Raw genomic sequence first — 18,875 nt, forward strand, 5'->3', positions numbered from 1 at the left:
ATTACAAACATCGAAAATGATACAGAGGTAATTTTTGTTCATGCATTAAATAGGAGTACATATTAAATAATCTCTTGCTTTTGTTTAGCCATTTCCGAAAAAAGCTGGATATTTTAATTTCAGTAGCCAGCTTTTTTGGAAATTCGAAAATGTATTGTGGGTTACATTTTTTGGACGCAGGTAAATTGCGCACATGGTTAAAATTGTTCAGGGGTTTTGACCAGGTAGCTGCAACCAAGGGATTAGCATCGTTCAAGTGTTGCTCGCATTTCCAACGTATGTGTCATTTTATTCTGTCACTTCAGTTTCACGTTTACTCGGCGCATCCAAATATCTTTAATTTTGTACCTAAATGTTCTTATTACATTTCAGACTACCGTCTAAATAAAAATTAGAAGCGCCAATGTTGAGAAAAAAACTATCGTGTGTTCCACAAAAAACTCACTCGCAGCAATCCATGACAAAAGTGAAGTATGGCTTAGTACCAGATGTGAAATGAACTACTAAAGTAAATTTATAGGTTATCTGTCACTCACAATATGATGAAAATTTGTAAGTAACAAATGAACTACTTCCAGTGATCCTAAAATAGACATGACCAGTCTATCTATCTCTATAGTCATGGCTTACTGCGAGTGAGTTTTTATTGGAACACACGATACGTGGCAAAATAATAAAGAAGCAGTTGTTCTTAGAGCATTAATTTGTATGTATAAGAATCCATGATAAGAATAATTCCACTTCTGAATCACATAGTAAGTTACCGCAATTTAGCTACAGAATTTTTTCTTTAAGTCTGATATATTTATTCCGGAGTGTAAAAGCCCAAGTGGTTAAAAGAAGATCATTATCTAGTCCTGAACGAGAATTATTATGACTGAACGCCCGTCGTCACCACTGGTGCGCAATTTACCTGTATTTTAAAGGACCCTTTGGATTCCTGAATGTTAAATTTGACCAGTGTGCGCAATTTACCATATTTATTCCGTCGGGCACATTATTACTCGTGAAATACCCTGTATTAATAAAACCTAATATATTACTCCTACTGTACTGAACTGAAGTTTTCTTTCGTCTTTCCTAAGTGCAAACATGCAGAATAATAATAAAACATCACGTGTAAACCTGCTCTTTCCATTTTTTTAAATTTCGCGCCGGATCTATTTCTTGTAGCGTAGAGTGAACATTTTAAGTAACATTTATGTCAAGCAATCTATGAGTGGGCAGAGTTTAGCAGGAAATTTTTCCGTAACGTTGTTATGCGCGAAAAGCAGAGTCGCGCCCATAACAAAGGTCACTCTTCCACGTTTGGAGCTTAATGCCGCGGTGGTGCTATGTGCATTAATGAGCAAAATCAATGAGAGCCTAAATTTAAAATCAACGCCAAATTTTATTGGTCGACGTATGTCGGACATAGGAATCAAATTCAAAGGTGTAGCGATATTTCAGAGTGGCACCATGTCAAATCGAATGACAACCCGGCCGATATTGTCCCGCGCGGTATGCTTCCGCGGCAATTAAGGCAATCAGAACTGTGGTGGCATGGGCCACAATGGTTAAAATCCGATGCGAGCAAGGGGCCACCAAGTTGGTAAAACCCTCGTAATAAGGAAGATCATTTGTTTCCCGAAAGAAAACTTAGTAAACCGGTTAACATAATAAACACAGAGCCCGAGTTGCCGGTGCTGCAAAAGTTTTCGTCGGTAAAAAAATTATGTAGAGTAATCGCATATATTTTACGATCTGTAAATAATTTAAAAAATTAAACAAAAAACCAAAAGGCGTTGTCCGTCGAAGAGCTCGAACATGTCCGTCTAGTTGTTCTCAAATACATTCAATCTAGAGAATTCGCGGACGAAATTCGGTGCATACAAAAATCCAAGAAACTCAAATTCCATCGGTTAGCTAAATTAGACCCATTCATTGACGAAAATGGGCTACTTAGGGTAGGTGGACGATTAAAACACTCACTCTTAGCTTACGAGAGCAAGTTTCCAATTTTACTACCGGAAAAAAATCATATAACCAGGTGGATCATCCGAGAAACCCACGAAGATGAACTACACGCTGGCAACGAAGCCACTCTAGCTGCCGTGCGTCAAAGATACTGGCCAATATCGGGAAGAAATATTGTTCGCAAAATCATACATTCATGCGTAAAGTGTAATCGCGCAAATCCAAAGCCAATATCTCAAAAAATGGGTGATTTACCGAAAGAGCGACTGCAGCCCTCGCGGCCATTTTCCACCTCCGGGGTAGATTATGCAGGGCCGTATTTAATAAAGTCAAACAAATTGCGCAACGCGAAAAAGGTCAAGTCCTACATTGCGCTCTTTGTCTGCCTCTCAACAAAAGCGGTCCACCTAGAGTTAGTCGGTGACTTGACCACTGAAAGCTTTTTAGCGGCGTTTAAACGGTTTACATCGCGCAGAGGTCATATTAGCGAAATATTTTCTGACAACGGTACCAATTTTATTGGAGCCGAGCGCGAATTTTTGAGATCAGAGAAATTCAAACAAAAAATTTCAAACGAATTTCTGAACACCTGTACTAAGTTTAACTTTATACCGGCAAGATCTCCGCATTTTGGAGGACTTTGGGAACGATGTGTTCAAAGGGTCAAACATCACTTGCGTAGGATACTCGGTGGCACCTCAATCACTTACGAAGAATTTTATACCTTGCTTACGCGAATAGAAACTTGTTTAAATTCGCGTCCCTTAACCCACTATCCCAAGATCCCAACGACCTGGAAGCGTTGACCCCTGGTCATTTTTTAATCGGAGCACCACTCACGGCTCCCTACGAAACCGAAGCGGCTTAAAATAATTTTTCATTTCAAATCATTTTTTTTTTCTTTTTTATCTTTCCTTGTTTTTTCATGCTTTGTGACATCCACAATTTGTATAAGTATTTTTTTTTAGTTCTTTTTTATGTATGTATGTACAGTTGCGGCCGTTGAAAACTCAGACACTTTGACAACGCCAAACTTTTAGCTTTGTAAATGGTATTGAAAGTGACGTTTCTCAAAATGTCACTCAAACATTATCCACATTAATTTCTCTCGCAATGGCTCTTATACTCACACCGTCCCTCAGTCAAACACATTTTTGCAAATCAGATGATCGCGGCATTTCAAAAGATACGCGCGATTCTGACCTAATATGTCAAATACTGACACTGACTTTATAATCTTTGATGAAAATCCTGTTTACGCTAATCAAATTTCGGTATTTATACAGAGTGTTTAAATCTTTCCTGTCTGAGATTTCAACGGCCGCAACTGTACATGTATTTTTTTTTTTTTGTAATTGTTATAATATAATGTTGTTGAAGTCATAAACTTCAAGGGGGGTGGCATGTTCAGGCCGTTAGCCCTACCACTGGTGGGGGTTACCACCCCCCTAACGCAAACCCTTGTTAGTTCTGTATCGCACTTGCAATTGAAAAATAAAACCAGAAACATCATTCAACAAGTCTTTTGTTTCACCAATTTTAAAAGCGCCAAACGATATCGCAAATCTGGTCCTTCGAGAAAACGCGAACAGCGTTAATGTCCTGTCATTAGTCCTGTTGCCGCCCTGATTTTTGATCTGTTAAGTTACAGGATTTATTCCGTTTTTTTCTTGGACACGTTCTCAATGAACCTCTGCCATTGCTTCGGTGGAGGGATCCTTATACGGTATTCAACAAGTGGCTTCTAGTCCTGGTAGAACTGTTAGACCACATTTTTGCGAAGTGATCTGCTCTTTTAATACTCTTCTATGCCCTGATGTACCGGTTGTTTGTTAAAATTTACACGTATATTTCCGTAGCATAGTATGCAGAATGAATTACGGAGAAACTCATTGAAACATATTTTTGTGTTTTTATTGTAGCATGATTTTGGTTAGAACTCTTAAATAAGAAAATCAATCATTTTTGAAAGATTTAAGTAGTTTTACACAATAAAATACAAATATTCTGTTTTTAAAAATTAATCTTTAGACATATTCTACTCGTATATGACTATCAATTAAAATCGAGAGGTATATGTTGTGTTCAACAGATTAAACAGACTTTATTAACTAACTTAATAAGATTTTTAGGTTTAAATGATTACCTTAACAATATTTTCAGGATGTGCTAAAAGCTTTGACTCTCATCTTCGTGGCCCATCGTTTGTAATGGAACCACCACCAAGACTTGAATTCTCTAATTCTAGTGGAGGATGGCTTGATTGTTCAGCGTCAGGAAACCCGCAGCCCTCCATTGACTGGCTTTCTGTCGATGGCACTTCCGTTGGAGATGTAGTTGGAATAAGAAAAGTATTAAGAAATGGAACTTTATTTCTTCAGCCATTTGCAGCGGCGGCATACCGTCAAGATATCCATAGTACGGTATATAGATGTGTTGGATCAAATTCTGTTGGTCGTATTATCAGCAGGGACGTTCAAGTTAGAGCTGGTAAGTTTTTGTAAAGATTTTGTAAAGCTTTTGAATAAGATTGGTAAGCAAATTCGCAACAGTAATTTCTTCTTTTAATTTTGGTTATTCCACTAAATGCCTATTATAGTATATTATGCAACAAGATTTATAAACGGCACTTTAGACACGAGTTTTATTAGGCACGAGCGGAGCGAGTGTTTAATAAATGAGTGTCTAGAGGAGTTTATAAACCACGACCTTCTAAATAGTCGAGACACTTGGCTCTCTCCGGCCTGTTCACTTGAACAAAATACCATTATGCACTTGTAAGCCGTTTGGCGCTAGCGAACGGGGGATTTCAGTTCGGAACCACGCGGTTTGAAACTTGGCTTTCTGTCATTGTGTTGTCACTTTGTCGGATAAAGGCATTTTAATCGAAATTTTCGGTTAATTAAGCATATTAATTGCATAGATAATAATCGTTTCTAATATACATATTCTTAAATACAACACAACGAAATTTATGGAGATGTGAGTATGAATTTAATTATTTCACGAAATTCAGTACTTGCTATAATACCGACAACATTAGAAGTAGACGAAGGAAAAGAAAATGAAGATTTAAGCAGGCAAAGGAGTGTTTGCGGTGACAGAGAATATTTCAGTCGGGATCGGTACATTAGCAGCACTATTGGAAAGGCTTGCCTACAACATTATGTTAGTGAAGAATATTTTTAAAATACATTTTAAATTATTGCAAGTCTATTACTGATTAAAAGATTTTTGAAATCCCTACCTGGGCAAATATTTAAACTTTCTGAAGCCAATTCATTGAATGTTTTTGTCTTTTTATAATCCTTACACGCGTCCCAATAGCATTTTACATGTTATCTTTTCGACATTTAACGTTTCGCGCCAATTTCGGCGCCTGCAAAGTAGCGCCAAACGGCGAACGCCGAAAACTGGCAAATGAACAGGCCGGAGAGAGCCAAGAGTCTCGACTATTTAGAAGGTCCTGTTATAAACGATTTGCATACCATAATTTTTTTACGACCAAATGAACAATGTAAATATAACACGTATAGTATAATCTTTCTAAAAAAATCTTTCCTATTTTTTTAAGCCACTACGCAACGTTTATCGCCAAAATGGCAGAGAGAAAAGTTGTTCCTTTTGATGAGTTCTATTACCAGTTAAAATTAATGTACTTATTTCAGAAACACCCTGTATATCGACAGAAATTTTTTCTTGCAGTCCAACACTCGTGTTTGTCGCTCAAAATTACCCTCGGGCTAGCGCCCTCGTGTAATTTTCTTGCTACAAACACTCGTGCCTCAGGACTGCTCGAAAAAATTTCCGGCAATATATCTGTCCCTTGGTATATTATACCGGGTGTAGAATTGGTTTACGAGACATAGGATTTTACATGTAAAAATAAAGAGTTTCAATTATTGGCTCCCCTAATAATTTTACGGCAAAATAGTTAAAATGAAAGTTGGAGAGAATCTATACATACAGGCTGGAACAAAAGTATCAAATATTGACTGTAACTTTTTAATTTGACAATTTATAAAAAAATGTTTAGTATAAAAGTTGATTGGTGTATTATCCTGCATCATCTGGTCTTTCTAGTTTGTTCCTATCTTCTTTTGTTTCGCTGCTATGGCAACCAACTTTGGTTTTTTAAATAGCACCCATACATTTTTTGTGTGATTTTCAAACAAGCGTATCTTTCTGTATTCATAGATACAGTTTTGCCATTATGGGGAAAAAGAATAAAAAAAAAAAAAAAAGGTGATAAAATTAACTTACTAAGTAATAAAATGCAATATCAAGAATGCCATGAAAATTTGACAATTTTTGTTGAACGTCATGCATGATAATAAACCAAACAATTTTTATATTTAATTTGAAAAATTATGAAAAAATGTTTAATACAAAAATTGTTTGGTTTATTATCATGCATGACGTTCAACAAAAATTGTCAAATTTATTATTTATTATTTATTACTTAGTAAGTTAATTTTATCACCTTTGTTTTTTTTTTTAAATTTTATTCTTTTTCCCCATAATGGCAAAACTGTATTTATGAATACAGAAAGATACGCTTGTTTGAAAATCACACAAAAAAATGTATGGGTGCTATTTAAAAAACCAAAGTTGGTTGCCATAGCAGCGAAACAAAAGAAGATAGGAACAAACTAGAAAGACCAGATGATGCAGGATAATACACCAATCAACTTTTATATTAAACATTTTTTCATAAATTGTCAAATTAAAAAGTTACAGCCAATATTTAATTCTTTTGTTCCACCCTGTATATTAATACGTGAAGGAAAACCTTTGTACCCCTTTTTAAGCAAATTGCGCGCACAGAGGAGTGTGAGATTTGGCATAGTTAAAGTTTATGTGGAGAAGGAGTGCAGAAAGATAAAATTTATGTATAATATACAGGGCGTCCCCAAAAAAAGAGACAAATCCATAGCTCCCTTATTTATTGGACGATTTTAATTATTTATACACCAAATTAAATGGTTGTGAACAAGCTTCAAAATGGCGTACTAAATTTACATAAAACCCAAAGTGCTTCAAGGTTAAACTGTCAAAATATTTTTTTCAAATACGGACACATACTTTTTTTTTGTAATTCTGATAGAGATTTATATTCTGAAAACAACAATGTATGACATGTGTAACCTCATATAAGAAAAAAAAACACTACATTTTGAAACAAATGACGAGCATCAAGCGAGAAGCTATCAAAATTCATTGCGTTACAATGTAATAAATTAACCAAATTAAGTTAATAACATTTGGGATTGCACGTACAGAGCGCAGTTTAAGCATCGACGATAGTAGCATTTTTTTACTTTTTTTGTATTTTGGGTAGGTAAGTGTACACTTGTGATACACTGTTCTTTTTAGAATAAAAATCTCTATCGGAAGTGTTAAAAAAATTATGTGTTTGCATTTGAAAAAAAATATTTTGACGGTTTAGCCCTGAAGCCCTTGGACCTATATGTGAATTTATTAGAGGCATTTAATTTGGTGTATAAATAATTAAAATCATTCGATAAATAAAGGAGTTATGGACTCATCTAATTTTTTCGGGGACATACAAAATATATCAAAACATTCATTGTTTACGTTCATACACTGTAAAAAATTAGCGGAGTAAATGCGGAGTGAATTTGGAGCGAATGCGGAGTGGATGATTTGTAATTGATTTAATCCCTCCCGCAGTGAAATCCACTCTAAGAGGGAGTTTATTTAGATTATTAATAAAAAAAAAAAACTCTTCGGAGTGAAATACAAAATTCTTTGACTATTAGTGATTTGCCACCACATAAGTTAGTATTGAAAGTTAATTGGACGTTTTACTGATCAGAAACTTAAATACGAAGGAAGCTTTAGTCTATGCAACAAGGATACACATCAAGTTTATGCATCGCAATGCTGTTGATTGCGAAGTTTTAACTGGAACCGAACGCAATAAGAGAATTTTTATTCCACGTATAAATTTAACATATTCAGGTACTATTTTACTATTTAATTTTCAAAGAAGTCAATTTCCAATTATAGCTGCATTTGCGATGACAATAAATAAGTCTCAAAAACAAACATTCGAAAAAATTGCAATTTTATTGAGGCAGCCAGTTTTCAATTGTACGTCGCAGCAAGTAGAGTTCGATCATTCAATGGTTTGAGATTTTATATTTCCGAATATAACGGCCAAGCGCATTTAGCAAACCATGAAATTTTATTTTAAGTTCAATGGACAACATTTTATTTTTTAACCGCCAGGTTTTTTTGTTTCAATAAAAAATATAGGTATAAAAAATACGAAACACGTGTTCTTTATTTTATTTTTCATTTTTTGTAAGTATTAATTTTTTATTTCAATTTTATACAGGGTGTCCCAGAACTCGCGGATCAAACTTACAGTGCGTTTTCCTTGGTGATAACTGAAAGCAATAGCGTTTAAAAAAAAGGACAGGGTATAACCGATTTTTTGTAATGAATAATTAAAGTTGACCAATCAGAAGGACGCTGTTAATTTGAATTTCACGTAAATTTAACCAACGGTTTGAATTGCCTAGCAACATAATTCTAGTAAGAATGGTATGGAATTTTAAGTAAATGTTTGGGCAACTGTGAAGATTTTGACAACGTCAAGTTATAATTTGATTCGAAATTGTCAAACTTCGTATTGAAATCATGTATTCAGCTGCAGAGTATGCGGAAATGCTCATAATTTATGGAGAGTGCCGGCGCAATGCAAGTGAGGATGCAAGGGAATATGCAATACGTTTTCCACGACGTTTGCCACATCCAAATTATAACGTATTTCTATGGTTGGTGTACCGTGCTCGAGACACTGGGTCCTTGGTGCCTACCTAACAAGCAATTGGTGGTCCCCCGCGAGAAGTTAGAACGCCAGAGACTGAAGATGCTGTTCCTCAGTCCTTTGATGACGACGGTAGAAGAAGTATATTTGAAGAACTATATTTACCGCGAACCTATCAATATTTTAGAAGAACTAAATGACCAAATTCACGAAACACTGGCTACTGTTATTCCTAATATGCTTAGACTGGCAAGGGAAAATTTAATAAAACGCTCGCCTATTCCTTCAGATGAATGGTGGTCATTTTGAACACTTGTTATAAATTATTCTTTTTATTTTGCATGTTTCTTATTTCATTTGTTGCATTCTACATCATTTAGTTATAAAATTTGACTTTAAATTTTTACTAATAATGGAGATGCAGAGTGTATGCACAGGAGTCAGGATAAATTTCTTGTGATTCCGATTCACTTCACAAGCCCTGCATATTTCACTTTTTACTAAGATTTTTAAGGTAGTAATATTACTCACTTGACGCTACGTCGCCATTTTACCTTCCATTAACAAAGGTTCAATTCATCATATCCCTCCCGTCAATTTCCCATACCCCTCAAGGTTACAGTTAATTTCAAAATTATAGAGTACACCTAATTTTCTACAGTGTGAAATGCACTTATATTTTTTGTCAATGATCAATGTCAATTTTGACAAACAAAATGCCTGATCTAACCGAAAACGCGAAAGTGCTCATTCTTTCCAAATTAGAAGAAGGGTGGTCGATCCGAAGGGTAGCCCACTATTATAACATCGCGAAGCACCGTGCAGAGGATAAAACAGACACTGTTATGGTGTTCTAAAATATCAGCGACATTTTATGTTGTCAAACTTACTTAACCTATATAAAAAATATGAGACTCAAATTTCAAAAAGGCATCTTTACATGTGGAAAAAACTGTAATAAATCGACTTCTTGATTTTTGAGGTGTACTCATTCATTGCCGGAAAAAGAAACTTCTTGCGTTCCCTGATTTAGATTCTATACATTTGTTCCCTGCCTTTGGCGAAATTTCCCATTTTTGATTATTTCAAAAGTAGCTGTCACTTTTGACGTCTGTTTCGACAAGTTGACCAGACAAATATTGAAAATAATTTTATTATTCATCGAATTATACGTTGCTTAGCAATTGAGGGAAGGTACTCAATTTTCTCATAAAGGGAAAATTAGATCGAGCTCTATTGGTCAATTTGATTAATTCATAACTAAAAAGCTGTTGCACCCTGAATATTTTTCTAAACGTTTTTTACCTTCATTACCATCAAGGAATATACAGTTTCAATTTGATCCGCGAGTTCTGGGACACCTGTATAATTTGAAAAAATAGGCAAATTAAAAAAAAAACCAAGGAAATGTCAAAAAACGCGTTATTGTTTTTTAAATATGGCGTAGCCAAACTATACCTCATTTTTCCTATCGTTCGTATTTTTCAAATATGTAACTCGAAAATTAGTACATAATGACGTATTTGTAAACGCTCGCAGCTGACATAATAGAACAAAATTCAAAAAAATTATATGACATAATTATAGAGGTATACTCTTTGATAAAAAAAACCTCAGTAACGTTCAAACTTAAAAATTTAATGAAAACGGTCGAATTTCGACTGCTGGACGACCTCTAGTTAAAATTAATGTCTAATTTCAGTCTTAGTTTTTTTCTAACATCTTGTGGTACTGAAAGAAAGGCAAGAAAGAAGTTGACACAAAAACAGTAAAAAGTACTACTAAGCATGAAATTGTATTTCTTTCTTTAAATGTTATTATGGAGGATCATTTGTAAGCAACTTCCAAGCAACATTTGCTTCAGGTTTCCCAGACCGATCAATTCCTGCCACAGAAACAATTGGAAGAATTGTAGAGAAGTTTGAGCATTTAATGGAAGATACCTTTTCATTTATCCTGTAGTCTTGTACGATTTCATTTGAAGGGCAAATTAAAAGACAATTAAATAATAGAGAAACCATCCGACAAATACATAGTATTTTAGCACTTTGGCTACTATGTGTAGGTACCATTTTTGGTACACACTCGACCTTTACATGCAAACTATGTGGTCAGATTTGGTACACATTTCACGACTCAATTAGATTCACTGTGAACCCTGTACGGATACGATTTTCGTAGTTTACAAGGGGATTCTCGATAGTCGTCGTTTGTGAGTAAAGATTGGTGAAGCATTTCGAAAAAAAAATTACAGACATTTTTCAAAATACCCCCCTAGTAGCCAAAGTGTTAAAAGTCAAATTTCATGGCTAGTGCTACTTTTTAGTATTTTTGTGTTAACTCCTTTCTTGCTTTTCTTTCAGTACCACAAGATGTTAGAAAAAAACAAAGAGTGGAATTATCCAGTATTTTTAATTTTCTCTAACTTTCATTTTAACTATTTTGGCATAAAATTATTAGGGGAGCCAATAATTGAAACTCTTTATTTTTACATGTAAAATCCTATGTCTCGTAAACCAATTCTACACCCGGTATATATATATATTTTTTTTATTAATGCCTTCCCGTTTCTTGCCACACGGCTTTTACGGTACCTTTTCGGTCGGCCGTTTTTCACTTTCAATTCCTTTTTGCCTATCCTATCCTCCCTTCAGGTGGTGCGACGGGGCTCCGGGGCACTTTCCCCGGCCACCCACGCCCATTCCACCTCACATTCACAGACATACACAACACTTATACACCCATGGGCGCCTTTTCCCGACGGGACTCGAACCCGTGCTGACCTCGCGGTGGTGGTCGAAAGAGTGTCGCTCTTCCTTCCACCACCCTACCGTCAGCCCCTAATAGACATACACACACATCCATGGCCCGGCGGAGGTTCCTTCCTTCGAAAAAATCCTCCCCCTTCGGTGGGATTCGAACCCACTAGCGCCGGGACCGCGACCTCGGAGCACTGTCTCCGACAGCCATGCGGCCACCGAGCTACCTTCTACACCCGGTATATGAAAATTAAATTTGAAATTGTCTCCCAAATGTTGTTACAGTATAATCTACCCCCTTAAACGTTTATTTTGATCCAAAACATGGATTCAGGTTCAAATGACATTACATTTAACACTGAAATTTACTATCAATACCAACCCCACATTCAATAATCACTAGAAACGATGTTATAAAATTGATCATTGTGAAACCGTTTTCGGTGTCACAAAATGTTCGTTGTGGCACCGAAGTAGAACAGTATATTAAAATACAGGGTGTTAGGTAAACGTCCGGCCAAACTTTAACCGCGAGCTACTGGCTTCATGTAGAACTCGGAAAAAATATTTAAAAAATTCTGTCAAAAAATAAATTGACATTTAATTTTTGAGGAAAAATTTTGTTTAACTGCTTTTAGTCTTCTACGTTGTCCCATAACCTCGTAGGTAAAATTTCGGCATATTTTAAAAATACACACTGTATGTACATATATCATATTTTATAATACATACACCAATGCGGTTTCCTTGTTTTAAAGCATATTTCCTAGAGGTTACTTCGCATTGCCGTACGTTTTATAAAATATGATATACAGGGTGTATTTTTAAAATATGCCGAAATTTTACCTACGAGGTTGTGGGACAACGTAGAAGACTAAAAGCAGTTAAAAAAAATTGTACCTCAAAAATTAAATGTCAATTTATTTTTTGACATAGAATTTTTTAAATATTTTTTCCGAGTTCTACATGTAGCTCGCGGTTAAAGTTTGGCCGGACGTTTACCTAACACCCTGTATAAGTTGCAGAAGGCATCTATTCAAGCACCAATTTGAAATTAGTGCTTGAAGGACCTTCTGCAACGAATCTTTTATACTATTTTTTCTATTTTGCCGCTTTATACCATTTTACAAATAAAACATAAAATTGTTAAATGTAGGGAATTTTGCGGTGGTTGGTGACATTTTTGATGTGGCATAATTTTAGCCGGCTGTGAAAAAAATTAATTCAAAACGTCAGATTTTTTTATTTTCGCTTTTGATGTTTGAAAATGAATGCTGAAGAAAATTTATCACTAACGCCGCCGCAAATTAAATAAATTGCACAAAAGCAGCATAAATTAACTAGCTGAGGCCATTACAAAAACAAACAACAATATTAATACAGCAACATTTAAAACAAACAGAACTGGTATGACAACAAAAATGACAAGTTAAAGGTTGCAAAAAAAACAAGTAACAAATTTATAATGCAGTTTATCACAAAAAGGGACGGATAAAAATCCTCTCCAAAACCGTATCCCAGGTATTACTCATATTTTACAATTCGAGTTATAACAATTCCAAGTTTAATTAGTAACTACGCGGTTAAGATACACCGACAGGAGCTTAGAGCTGGAGGTAAGAAACTCTCGGCGGCGAAGGGACTCAGAAAAAGAATAATCTGAATCGTCTTGAAAACAAGCGACATTTATAGATACTCGGGGTATCGCGTGTCGGACTACTGTTTACCGACCAATTCCGAGTGATATAAGCGGGGTTGTACGATGAGCTGCTCAGAGTCGCGTAGAGCTAGACCTGTTCCACCTTCCCCAACCAACCGTTAACAAAACCCCGAGATCCCTATAAATGCGACGGGGGCTTCACGTCAACATCCCAGAGCCGCTAACGGCCCTACATAACCGTCGCCCCTACAGAAATTTGACTAAACAACCCCCCGACCTCCTGAATGTCACCTAGCCCCCATAGGATCGTATTTACAACATTTTAACTTTAACTCATCCGAAATCTAGCGGTGCTTAGCAACAACACAAAGAAAACCCGAGTTTATTCAATAGAACAAAGCGTAACATTAAACGATGAAAAAAATTCAACAGAACAAAGTTTAACATTAAACAATGATAAATTCAACAAAACAAAACGCAACATTAAACAATGATAAAATAAAAGAGAACAAAGCGCAACGTTAAACAACGATAAAAAAACGATTTAAATGTCACAAATATAAGTAAGCAACATAAATAACGAATACGATAATCGCTGGCAATGCTAAACGAAAAATGGCGGATCAAGTGCCGTTAGAAAATGTTAACGAAAGAAAAAAAACCAAAAATGGACGCACGTGATTCGGACAACGGCTACTAATTTTCAAAATTATCGGATTGCCTGAAAATTACTTCTTCCGGGAGAAACTTAAGGGATAACGCTTAAAATGAACAAATGGGCGCTGCTCGCAAGAAATAGTATGCAACAAAATGATATCCATAACATACCCTTACTACGTGGTCCTGGTCCCAAAAAACAACGAACGTGGGATATATTACCCGGGGAGGATTAACACGTCGGATTCCTCATGGGGACACAAAATATCTACTCCGGACGGTAGTGTAATTGATTCAGGTTTAACTTACAAATTTCGAAATATGGGTCGCTCTTCGCACGGTGTATTCTTTTTGAAAAACCAAACAGAAGTGAACTACCCGCTTCACCCACGCGCGCGAGAGACCGCTTCACCCCCGCTCTCCCCAGGATTGTCAACCCCATCCCTTAGTTCCTAGCCTAGCCGCTAGTACCTTCACCTTTGGCGCGCTTTGGCCGCGGTACCTAAGGTCACTAAATCAACACACTACGTGTTAAGGTAGCGCTATTACATTCCTGGCGTGAGTTTATTGAGGAACAAAGATAATAAATGCAAATGTCGTAAGTGCGACGAGGAAGACATCAGTTTCAGGGAATTTAGTTTGGCAAAATGACAACATTCTTTAGTGACACTTCAAAGTTTTCAAACGTGACTCTGTTTTGTTTATCCCCAGATTGAGTTTATTGTGCGACAAGGATAGATATATAAAATCACTAATGGCGCTACCTTAACACGTCGTGTGTTGATTTAGTGACCTTAGCGGTACCGGGAATTTAAATTTAAATTTTAAACTGGGTCACTACAACTTTAAATGTTAACCATGAAAGAAATGTGTCACCAACTGTCACAAAATTCCCTAAATTACCAAAATTCATTTTATTTGTAAAAAACATGTATTTAATACGCAAATTGGAAAAAATAGCATAAAAAACTCGTTTTATAAACATAAGAGCACTCGTCATTTACAGGTACTCCTGCCTGCGGCAGTCTTGCTGCAAATCTGACTCGTGTCTTAATATAAGTTTTATAAAACTTATGTTTTAATATACTATTATTTTATCCTGTGTCAAATTCCAATACTTTACGACATCAGTTTGAGTGCGGGAAAACGCAAAAAACGGTCTTACGCCGGTTAAGTGTTGCTATTGGAAACACAAAATTAACAATCGCTATAACAATTATTCAGGTTTAAGAAATGTTTTATTCAAAACCACATCTAAATACAAATTAAGAATTAAACTTAAATATTAATATTTCAGCCGCAAAGAAAAGGCACTTACTTTCGCAGACTAAAAACGTTAGTTCACAAATGAAATAATATAACCATTTAAACCACATATAAAAAATAGACCAGCCAGCATAACCTCCTCCGTAATTTTCTTCACATTATTTTCTGCTTTCCATTCACAAAAAAGGCTGAATTGTTTTTGATTCCTTTCACCAGACTTACTAGGTATTAAACACACGCTTCTTCAAATTTTCTTACAATTTCTGGAGGATTTGCATGAGATGTCATTTTGACGCACCAAATTATTTCAACAAAATCAACAAATTAAACAATTGCTAAACAGCCGTTGCTACTCATGTTCCGAAAATGTAACTTGATTTGGAGCATTTGTTAAATTATTTTGAAATTGATTTTAATATTTCTTTAAAATGAAATTTGATGGAGGATGAAATAAAATACCTACGTAACGATGTGACGATCACTTCCGGTGGTGACGTCACGGGATTGGATTTGACGCCGGTTGGTCGCCGTATGCCTTGAGCGCCAGTCCCTTTTTTCGGCTGTGGTGGGACGCCACACGGTCGGGGTAGCTCTGCGGAGTGACGGCGTCCAGGGGTCAGCTGTCAGGGTGCGGGGTAAGGGGGGAAACAAACAAACAGTCGTCGCAAAACCTTTATTTACACTATTTACAAGGGGGACCACCTGGTGGAGGCGAAATCCTCCGGGGATGGTGTCCGTGACCTGGGGGACGTCTTCGACGGCGAGGTGGATAAGGGGGTGTTCGTACTTACGTCGGTCGGCCCTGAAACATCACTTCCTCTTGGCGGCGTAGAGAGAGAGAGAAAGAGAGAAAGAGAGAGAGAGCGGATCGGGGTGCAACGGGGTTGCGGGGGTGTAACGGGATCCGGGAAGAATAGGGTAGGCCTGGTTCGCTCACTAGGGGAGCGAACGGACCGGGAACAGGGGATGAGCGGGATAACCTGGTTTGCTCACTAGGGGAGCGAACGGGTCGGAAACAGGGGATGAGCGGGATGACCTGGTTCGCTCACTAGAGGAGGTTGTATCTGGAGCTGGTTCGGAGCTGGTGCTAGGAGAATCGGATTTGGAGTCGGAATCGGAATGAGCTCTGCACTTCTGCAGGCTCTGCGCGGTATTTTTGTTGACTCAGTGGCTGCGCGCGGCCGTCGACTCGCGGCTGCGGCGGAGAGGGGGAGCTCTGTTCAGCGCGGAGTCCGGGTATTGTGGGCCGGAAGAAACACGGGTTCCGGGGCGGATTCGGTGGACACGGTTGAGGTAGTCGGCTCCGCGCTAATTTTCTGGCCCGGCTCGGAGAAAGAACCGAATTTTTCCGCCACCGGGAGCGTTTCCTAGTAACTTCGTTGCAACGACATTCGTCCGTGAACTCTTTCTACAGTACTCGTTTCGAGTTTCAAGACTCGGCTCCTTCGTCCTTAAACGTCTCACTCCTACTGTAAACTATGAGTTCCCGGACTTATAACGTTAATTACTATTTCTTGTGTCATTACAAACTGCATTATACCAAGGCAGAACGTTTCTATTATTAATTTTAGGAATACAAAAACATAATCTTTGAAGTAGATCAACATAATCAATTCTACAGTGTGATCAACAATGACTGAGTCTGTTGGCAATGAAACAATTTAAAAGTATTGGTGTTTCGTAATTGGCACTAACCGGTTTTTTTTTAACTTAAAACGACATTAAAAATATTTTTGTTTATGACGGTTATGTTTATGCTATTACAACAATGAACTTTTGATTGTAAATTTCAAATTTGCCAAATTTCATTGTTACCAACAGATTCAGTCATTCTTGATCACGCCGTATAATGAATCAGTTTATGAAGGAATACTAAGATAATAATTTTTCTCCTATTAGCTAATGACAAAAAGTTAAATTGCTCGCGAAGAATATGATTATGAGTACTGTTACGTTATAAATTATTCTCCCGAAACTGGGCAACCCTTTTACCGCTAACAAATCCGGACTGTCGTGGGCTTCGCGTCGGTTTACAGTGGGAACCACGAGTATCGTCGACTGAGGCTGAAAATGGTGAGAACTGCCCGGTTGTAGCATGTCAAAATGCCACAAATTTTTTTGGCCGGTGTAGGAGGCCCAAGTGATCCTACTATTGCTCGCGGGAATATCACATCGCTGCTCAAACACCTGGAGCTAGCAGAGAAAGCGCAAGAGACAGAGATGACAACGTCACATGGCCACGCGACGCGCCCACCTTCCGTCACATTTTTCGGGACGTTCGTTTTGAGATCTTTCAGTTTTGTTTGTTTGTTTCAGCTTTCAGTTTTTTTGTTTATCGTTTCACTTTCGGTTTTCTTTTGTTGAATCTTTTGCGGTTTCATTTCAGAGTTACTGTGCCAGCCATTCGGGGCGGCTGGAACAACACGCGTTGGCCCCAAAATTTAGAGCTGAGGTGGCTTCACGCCTCTGGGCTGTTTAGTTGCGGCCTATCTATTTATAGTTCCCCTTTTTCTTCTTTCTCTTTCCTTTTTCCTCCAATTCCTCTTTTCTTCTTCACAGCTCAGGTAACCGTACGGCAAAGTTAGTTCCTCTTCCCTTTCATTCCCGTGACTTGCCGGAACGTTATCTTCTTCTCTTCCTTTCCCCGACCTTCTTCCCTTTGTTCTTGTGTGTCCAACCTTTGAGATCCTGCGGAAAATGGCTGTTACCATCTAACGTGAAATACGCGCGGACTCACCGACACTTTACCGCAACAACATCCTGGAATTTCCCGGTCGGTGAAATCAAATATAAACAAACCGGCGCCATGATCGTCCATCTGTCACTTTAGAGCGCACGTGTAGTAGGTACCGCCGGAAATGGTCATTTTGATGCGCTGTTCGTGCGTACATCGGGACGCCTTATCGTAGCGGAAAATAAGGTCCAGTCATTTCGTGTCGCGCAACTACTAGACGCGGGGGTATCGCAAAAAACGTATCGTCAGCGGAAGACGAATTTTTCGGGGACTCGGTCGGCGACCGCCGAGCGGGCGGCTGTGCCGCACGTCGCGTCAAGGCGAATTTTAGGGTGAGGTGATCGGAATCCGCGATCATCGAAGAGAGCGGATTGCCGATCCCATTTTGTGTACCGTTTGGCGCTGCCAAATCTCGAGAGCCGCCGAGGCGCCTGCGAATTTTTGTCGTTTCGTGGTCGAGTGACCCCTCGCATCTAGAGAGGTAATTACCGCATTTTAGCGAATTCACGTCACTAATACCGTTTATTACAGTTGTAACCTTAAGGGCCCCACAGACTGCGTTTTTGTTCGACGGTTTTGTTCGACGAACAAGTCTGTTCGAACAAAAACGATGCAAACCTGAAGTGTGTGCCTGGAAAACTGTCGTTTTTGCTCGCGAACAAAAATGAGGAAAATTATTAGGTTTACCCTGATTATGTCCGTCGACTTGTTCGACAGACTTGTCAGTTCGAGCAAATCTGAAGTGTGTGCGGTGAACGGTTTTAAAAAACGTCGGTTTTTGCAGTGGTGTAGTACCAAATAATAAAACCAGATTTTGGCGATCGTATTTCGCGACAAATTATTGTTTGAAAATGACGGATTTTCGCCACATTAACAGAAAGTTCTTACTGGAATTTATAGAACTCTGCGCAGTCTTCCGTGTTTATGGAAAATATATCCACTGCATACAAATACAACTTGATATTTATTCACTGATTAAAACCTTTAATAAACCTGAAGTGTGTGTGCAACTCGTGTTCGTCGTTTTTGTTCGAACAGACTTGT

General features: G+C 37.7%; 1 protein-coding gene across 22 annotated transcripts in view; it reads left to right on the plus strand.

Annotated features, from left to right (window-relative positions):
• The window catches only part of Dscam2 (Down syndrome cell adhesion molecule 2), a 431,544-nt gene that overhangs the window by 24,205 nt on the left and 388,464 nt on the right, over window positions 1-18,875 (plus strand). For all 22 annotated transcript variants that reach the window (XR_011156457.1, XR_011156456.1, XR_011156462.1 and 19 more), the window contains exon 2: window positions 4,120-4,446. Coding sequence is in view for 15 of the 22 variants with exons in the window: in XM_069036617.1 (XP_068892718.1) it covers window positions 4,120-4,446 (327 nt within the window). In the remaining 7 variants the exon portion in view is untranslated. The remainder of the gene's footprint in view (window positions 1-4,119; window positions 4,447-18,875) is intronic.

Source organism: Tenebrio molitor, chromosome 1 (genome assembly GCF_963966145.1).
Source record: "Tenebrio molitor chromosome 1, icTenMoli1.1, whole genome shotgun sequence".
NCBI lineage: Eukaryota > Metazoa > Arthropoda > Insecta > Coleoptera > Tenebrionidae > Tenebrio > Tenebrio molitor.